Below are 8,270 nucleotides of genomic sequence, written 5' to 3'. Positions count from 1 at the left end.
TCAGCAGGGTGCACTAGGCTGAGCACAGCAGCCACACTTCCAGAGCCTGTGTTCAGGGAGCCCTCATCTCCACTGCCTGGCAGTAGGAACCCACATTCAGGCCAAGTGATTGCACAGCTGAACAGCACAGCCTTCCTCCTAGCCTGATGCTGGCTCCTGCTGGCCCCCCAGGAAGTGCCCAAGCACTGCTAGAGCCAGCTGACAAAGCCAGATTTAATCTGTAATTATGTGACAAGTCAATGGTCAGAGACTCCTACTTCTCCCCAGGGCCTAAAGCTGGGAAATAGTCTCAGACACACCATAGGTATTAAAGCATAAGTTGGAGAGGAAAAAAAGTCCTCTTTCACTGCTTCACAGTTGGAAAACCCAAAGGCTCTTCAAGGAAGACTTCTGCCCTTTACACTACTGTGCTTATTCCCTTTGTTTACTTGCAGGAGGACAGAGCACCACACATTACATACCAGCTAAACAGAACAAGAGTACCACAAGGCTGTTCTCAAGTATTCTGGGCTCAGCATCTACCCATAACTACACTGAAGTCTCAGAAAAATTAAAGACACTAGTATCAGCTAAAAGGAACACATAAAGCAAACCCAAATGGGTGGTTAAAGAAAGAACAGCACCTCCCCAAAACACTTCCCAGTTACATGCAGGGTTATTGTGCAGGAAGACACACATCCTCCCTTCCAGCCCTCCAAACCAAAGGCATTCAGTTCTTGGAGTAAAGACCCCATTTCAGCAAGGACACAAGTCAGTTCCAATTATTTATTTGCAGCAGCATTTAAGGTACACCAGGTACTTGAAGCTCTCAAGATAAACATCTGGAAGAATACTTGGTACAGTAAGTAAAAAGACAAATTAATAGTTAAAACAAGGTGACCTCTCTCTTGCTATGAGCAGAGCAGACTAGCTCTGAAACCAAGTTAACATCAGTTTAGCAGTCTTTCCAGCCAGTTGTGGTTAGAACCCATGGCCCCACACCCAGGGACTGCTCACACCTCTTACAGCAAGGTATCCCCCTTCTCAACTGCAACTTGAGGGATATTTCCATTATAGGACTACCCAGCTCTTGAGAAGCTCTCCTTCAGACACTCTAAAGAGCCTGACTTTCATTAAGGTTCAATCTTTTTGAGCATGTCTGGAAAACAGACCCCAACTTTGGTGTACAAATGGAAAAGCAGCTCGTCTGAAGATGGGTCTTCAAGTACTTGAAGATTAGCCACAGGTAATGTGTCATGTCCACACCATCTAGAAAGATGGGTGGAGCCAGGACTTGGAACAGCACCAGACCACTGCCTTTCTTGCACCAAGCCAGATATTTAAACCACATGTTTTCAGGCTGTTCCTGAACTGTACAGTTCAGTCATGCTTTAAGATAATGCTTTGCAACTGTGTTAAGACAGTCTCCACCTACACCAGGTCTCCAGTTTTATGTCAGAAAAACCTCATACCAGAAAGACTACTTCTCAGTTTCACATTTCCATTTTCAGGAATTGTTTACCTTCTGCAGAGAAGGAAGGTAGGTTCTGAAGTCACATGCCTGCAGAACTGCAGGCATTACAATTAGCACCACAAGGAAGAAACCCCACATCTTTGATACAAGCTTGTTACCCACTGAGACTGGCCTTACTTATCTAAGAGATCATCATATCTCTCTAGAGCCTGCTTCTCCAGTTCCAATAGTTTTTCATAAAATTTTTCAGCAGTTTCTTCATCAACATCAATCTGAAAGAGAAAGATCAGTACTGTGAGACATCTCTTGACAGCAGCCAGCACAGATGGTGAGGGCAACTCTAGGGATGGTGGGGTGCAAGTGAAGGATAGTACAGTTAAGGAACACACAGCACTCCGCCTGATTGTTAATACGGCAATATGCTTTTCCCCACCTCCAGTCTGACAGCATGTTAATGGTAGAGATTAGGCCTATGATCTCCAGCACACTACAGGTGTGCTGCTTGGTAACATCCACATAGAATAGATCCATAGGTTCCTCCCAGCTACACTTACTAGAAAGCATGCAGACACCTGTCCCATCTGATCTACATCCTAACTACTGCAGCTCTGTTCAGACTGACACTCTCTTCCTACCCARTTCACTAAGCTTCACATCCTCTGCAGGAAGTCTTCCCTGGTTTCTCCTAGAAGTTCCCAGACTCCAGCCTGAGCCTGGTAGTTGTGTGTGTATTTATGAGATTCTTAGAGTAACTCATCACTGCTGCTCAGCATTCATCTTGCTCCCATTCCACCCACAGGACACCCTATGCACTAACCTTTCCAGGAAGGGATTGCAAAGTAAGATCCTAGCCAAGCCCCCTTCAGCAGCAATCCATTTCTCCAGTTACCTTTCTGGGCTCCACATAACTCTTTCCCAGTCCAGAAGTACAGCTGTGGTATTTGACAAGTGCATCCAGGGACTCCGGCTTTTGTTTGAACAACCACACCTAGGAAGAACAGTACAGCTGTGTACAGAATTCAGCAGTCCCAGCCAGGCCTGCAGTCAAGGACCTGCCTGCTAATAGATACAGGTGAGCACACCACAGGTGATTTTACGAAGCAGAAAGATCTGATGTCCAGAGAAGAAATTTTGATCTTGCTCCCCACAGATTCAACCCACCTGAGCCAGTAGTAAACCACAGTTCACATTCCCAGTGTGAAAGCATTTAAGTGGTTCATGTACCTAGATGTGCTCACTACTGTACTTGATCCACATTGCATCCTGCATTCCTCTCATTTCCTCTTAACTAAATACCCATGGCTGCCAGACTGCAAGCAAGTCAAACAGCACTCCTGACAGTGACAGAAGGAACAGTTTCTGAAATACTTTATGGGGATCAGATGAAGGGCATAAAGCACCACCTGTTGGATCAACCCTGCTCACAACTGGTCTGCTACTATTCACACTGTTTAGAAGGAAAAATGCATACTCATCAGCCCTACAGAGACTACTTGTTCAAGCCAGCAGATACTGGGAAGAGTTAACAGAGAAAAAGGACTTAATCAAGTTGTGAACTACTTACATGTGCTTCTGCTCCATTATATGGTGTCAGAGTGTAGGTTTTGGCAAAAAAACGTATCTGAGGGAAAAAAAACAAAGTATCTTCATGCTAGAATCTGCACACTGGCCCAAAATTTCTTTGGCAAGCCCCCTGCAGCCAGTAATGCAAGATCTACCACCACAGGTAGAAGTGCTTTCTGAAGCTGACTACAGTTAATACCACACTTAYGACCAACACATATCCCTTTATTATCACAAGCTCAAAGTTCTTTGGAGCCATCCACCAGTCAGCCATTCTTATGCTGCACCTCTACACATAGAGAATCCCCATAGCAAAGGGCAATGGGCCCTCTAGGCACCTTTTCTTGAATGGTCTCAGCACTGCATGAGGSAGATGCAGAGAGAAGCTGCAGTACTACCAGTGTGGCATGGCAAATGAGAAGTTTACCCGTTGACAGGAGAAAGGTGATCCATCAGGATCAGCTGCCACCTTAGACAGTTTAAGGAGAAAGGCAGATCTCCGAGCCTTGGTATTGCTGCTATGAGAAGCAGTCTGCATACAAGGACACAACTATACTGAATCTGGAAAGCAAAGAAGAGGCTTTTGGAAAGCAAGGAGAGAAGTAATAGAAAGCAGGAGACTGCTTTCCAGAGGTACAGGAAGAACTCTGAAAGTAAAGTCTTGTATTCTAGAAGCAAACAGCATTTCAAGGTACAGAGGACAGGCTTCTAGGTATAGGTGACACTAGAATCCATGGGACTTAATAAGCCAACAACAYGCTGGCAATCCTTCTGAAGGGGAGCCTTGATGAGTGCTGTCATGGTTTAAGGGTTAAACTGGGTCTATTTGCATAGCTGTGTTTTGCTGGGGTGTCCAACAGCATCAACTCAGGGAGTCAGAGGAATTCAGTTTGGGAACCAGGCCTCAAGACAGCAAAGGGCAGGTTTGTAAGGCCTGGCTAAGCCTCCTCTGCTTCTCGCTTTCACTTTTGCTTTGTATTAGGAACCCACAACAAAACAGAGATACTGCTGCATCCTCCGCCCAATACCAAGAGGGTGCAACAAATCCAGTGAATGTATTGAACACAGCTTGGAGAGTGACAGGGAAAGGAAGACTAGCCCAAAAGCAGCAGAAATGCAGAGTCAGTCTTGAGAACAGTCCCCTCTCCTACCAGGATCAGCATCCAGATCCCAGATTATAGGTATTTAGCACTATTGCCACAGTAGTAGTTCTAAGGGTCAGAGCAGGCAAGTGAGTTGCCAGTATAAGCAGTAGGGATCCATTAGCCTCTCTCCACTGTACCCCATGCTCCAAGGGGCTCCAAAACAGAAGAGATCACCCTCTCCCCTCCACAGGAGGCCTGCTGCTTCAGAAGGTCAGTAAGGCACTGAGGGGCCTCCAGCTCCTTTAGAATGGACAGTCCCTTGCAAGGGACCACTCTGCCTATTCTAACAGAAGACAGTTGTAAAATACTAGTAGCAAGGAGCCAAATGCCCAACATTTATCACTTGCTATGAAGTACACCACTGCAGTTTACAATCCCAGCCCAACAAAACTCCARAAAACCCAACCTAGAGTTCAACTTACCAGCCACATGAGGGGCATGAGCAGCTTCCATAGAAAAACTGGCAGAATTCCATAGGTCATGTTAGACATAACAAGACCAGGACAAACAACACTGGAATAGAGGCCCTGCACAGAAAACAGTCAGTCTGGAAACAGTAATTAAATTACAAACAGGACAAACTCCTTCCCTCTCAATTCTTCCCAGCAAGAAAATAAAGGTGAGTATAGAGAAGTGATTACAAGAGTGCTCTCTTCTCCAGAGACCAAATATAGAGCAATTTTATGTCCAGGAGGTCCCTTGAGATGTAGTGAGCCTCAATTTATTGAATTTGAACAAGCTCAAGACCAAAGGCTGTCTCCTAACATACCAGAATCCTAGTCTGGTAGTCTCCATACAGCTACAGCAGCCACCTAACAAACTACAGCCCACTCTACCTCAGAGGCCAACCTTTAAGGGAAAAAAAACAGGCTTTGGGAATTAGGTCATTTTTCTCAGGATAAGCACTTCAGAAGAAAGTGCAAGAGCAATCACTAATTAGCACTGTAGCCCACAAACAGAATCCATGTCTGACAAAGGCAGATTGCTCACAGGTCTTAGTGTGACAGGCTTGAATACCAGCTTTGGGTGTACAGCTCAAGACAGCCTGCACCTCAAGCGCTTGCAGACAAAGCTGCCTGAGCAGTTTTGTTGTAATAGACAAGTACACCAAAAGTAAAGGGTAGTCCAAGTAGCAGTCCTCAGCTCTTTAAGACCAGCTCCTTTGTCTAAAGRGAAGGCTATAGCTTGTAAGGTAAGAACTTTAATTACTTCTGCTTTCAGACAAAATTCATTGTCAAAAAAAAAAAAACTCAAAAGCCCAAACAGCCTCCTCAGCATATTCTCTAACCAGGAAGCCTTACAGCCAACAGTTTAATTGCTTTCTACCACCTACACCACTGGTTCAATCTCAGCTTTGATATTACATGTGCATTAGGGAACCTATCAGATTACTATGAAGAAATTTAACCAGGTAATAACAACTTGATGATAGTTATAGTAGGAGCTCATCATGCTTCTTCAGACATACAAACACCATCATTACCTGCTTATTAAGTTTCCTGTTTAGGACAACACTTGTCAGGTCAGTAGCATATTTGGAGGAACTGTATGACTCTCGACCCTTGGCATGCTGATAGTCAGAGAGGCTAAACGCAGACTCCCTAGCATTACTGGAAGAGGTCCAGATGAGTCGTGATGGCTTTTCATTACCACAGAGTAGAGATTCAAGTTGTCGAACCTGCAGAAGCATTGTTGTTTTAACTTATTTAGCACARTAGTTTTAAAATTATAAAACCATACCTTGAGATAAGCTTGCAGCTTTTAGACTTTCTAGATTTGGCCACTCTCCACTATAGTGGCCAGCACACATACCAGCCAAGTTCCACCAGGAGAAGCTGCCACTATTCAGATATAACACAAGTTCCACAAGGAACATTCATAATCAGATTGCATTCTTTTGCACAGCTGCTTGGCACCTCAGAGTTTAATAGAGCCAAGCCTACATGTTCTCTCTGGAGAGAAAGTAGTCAGCTTTGTCTCTATCTACTAACAATCTAGAGCATCCTTAAGATTACATTAAGCCTCACAACAACTACCACCATTTGTTGCAATTTCAGTAAAGCATAGGACTTTCTACTGATTCCTCCAAAGGGGGCTTGGAGCAGACCACAGAAGGGGACAAAGCTCACTGTTCCATACAACACTTATTTACTCTTTACTAGTCAGGCTCCGATCTTCATCGGAACATCAAAATCTGTGAGGTGGAACTGATTCATCAATACCCTGCTGTATCCATCACAATCCACATTAAGCAGATCTAGAGCCTGACCTTCAAATACAGTCTCACCAGTATGAAGTGTCCAAAAAGGTTGGTAGCAAACACCTCCTGCAGTCCATCTCCATTAAGCCTATCTGTCTGGGTCATTATTCCCTCTGCAGTAGTCAGCATACGAAGCACCTTGCTGGAAGTTAACAACTGGAGTTAGAGAAGAACACTGCAGGGAGATATCTGCTCTCCCTGCTCTTCCAGATCAGCACTTCAGTTACTCAGAAACATCCTCCACCTCAAAGTCTACAGAGAGACCTTCGAGTTTCCCCCCCTCCCCCTCTTGCAGGCTGTTCTATTAATCCATGAAAATTTGTTGGCCTTCTAAAATTTAAGTATTAGAGTCCCTTTTTTAAAAAAGTCTCAATACTGGTTAAACAATACTTGTTACTTACAGCTTAGAGAGTTGCCACCACAGTAAATGATCACTTAAAAAAAAGTAGCTTTCTCATTTCTTACTCATAACAAAACCAAGCTTCAGTATGGAACCACATCCCAGGATTAACTCTAGTTCAGATAAGGAAATGATCTGGCACCTACATGCAATCTCCCTAACTATTAGGCTCAATCCAAGTCATGCTGTTCCCCAGCTCAGTTTCCCTGTTTACAGGCTAAGGCTACAGCTTCATAAGATGCTCTGTAATTCATAGCTGAAAGGTACTCTTCAGAAACCCAAAACAGGACAGGAGTTCCCTGCAGCCACCCCACAGGCTCCTACCCGGTCAGGAGGCCTTGCCAGAGGGCCTTGAAGTTCACATGGGGGTTGGGCATGATGCCAGCATTGAGATAGACGAAGTCCAGGCGCTGGAACCTGCACGGGGGGGAAGCAGGGCAGTGAGGGGCACGCAGAGGGGACCCGGGGGCAGCGGAGCCGGGGGCGCGCATACCTGCGGCGGAGGTCGCGGGCAGCACGCAGCACGGACACCAGGCTGCCCAGGTCCACCTCCACGGTGGAGACCTGCGCGGCCGGGTGGGCGGCCAGGATGCTCCCGCGCGCGGCCTCGCTCTTCTGGGCGTTGCGGCAGGCGAGGCACAGGTGGATGCGGCCGTCCTCCTCCAGCAGCCGCTGGCACAGCGCCAGCCCCACGCCGCTGCAACGACACGCGCCGAGCCGTTATTCGCGTCGCGTCRCGCCAACGCCCGCCGCTCGCCCGGCCCGGCCCCGCTCACCTGCTCGCGCCCGTCACCAGCACCACCCGCTCCATCTCCCCTCCCGCCCTCGCGCCGCCGCCGCCATTTAAGCGCTGTCAGCCAAGCCCCGCCCCCGCCGGCGTGGCGTCACCGCCTTACGCACCTGACGCCGCCGCCCCGCCTCCCGCCCGCCCCCGGCCAATCGGAGCGCGCAGGAGGGGCCGGGGGAGGGGCCGGCGCGCGTTGCCGATGGCGTGACGGTGGCCCGAGCCGCCGGGGCGGGGCCGGCGCGGAGCACCGCCTCCCCCCCGCGTTCCACGTGAGCAGGGTGGACCTGCGCCTCTCCACCCCCCCGCCGGCTGCGCGCAGGGCCGCGGCGGGCCGCAGGGGGGCGCCCTAACGGCCGCGTCGCGCGCGTATCGCGTGCTGCGCCTCGGCCCGCGCCGCGCCCTCGCCCCAGCCCGCGCTGCCCCTCACCTCAGCCATCAGTGCGCCCTCACCTCAGCCCGTGCTGCGCCCTCGCCTCAGCCCTCGCTGCCCCTCGCCTCAGCCCTCGCTGCCCCCTCGCCTCAGCCCACGCTGCTCCCTCGCCTCAGCCCTCGCTGCCCCTCGCCTCAGCCCTCACTGCGCCCTCGCCTCAGCCCGCGCTGCGCCCTCGCCTCAGCCCTCACTGCCCCCTCGCCTCAGCCCTCGCTGCCCCTCGCCTCAGCCC

General features: G+C 48.9%; 1 protein-coding gene across 1 annotated transcript; it reads right to left on the bottom strand.

Annotated features, from left to right (window-relative positions):
- Nucleotides 1-751: 751 nt before the first annotated feature.
- On the bottom strand, nt 752-7,635 carry HSD17B7 (hydroxysteroid 17-beta dehydrogenase 7). The gene is made up of 9 exons (XM_085303186.1): nt 7,598-7,635; nt 7,315-7,518; nt 7,146-7,238; nt 6,449-6,563; nt 5,645-5,839; nt 4,584-4,688; nt 3,018-3,074; nt 2,343-2,441; nt 752-1,725 (listed from the first exon to the last, which is right to left on the bottom strand). The coding sequence occupies exons 1-9, from the start codon at nt 7,630-7,632 to the stop codon at nt 1,627-1,629; spliced, it is 1,002 nt and encodes a 333-aa protein (XP_085159312.1). The 5' UTR covers nt 7,633-7,635; the 3' UTR covers nt 752-1,626.
- Between the last annotated feature and the right edge of the window lie 635 nt (nt 7,636-8,270).

This window comes from Rhea americana, unplaced genomic scaffold (assembly GCF_003343005.1).
Source record: "Rhea americana isolate MKP2758 unplaced genomic scaffold, rheAme1 scaffold_198, whole genome shotgun sequence".
Taxonomy (NCBI): domain Eukaryota; kingdom Metazoa; phylum Chordata; class Aves; order Rheiformes; family Rheidae; genus Rhea; species Rhea americana.
This window is presented reverse-complemented; position numbering and strand designations above follow the sequence as displayed.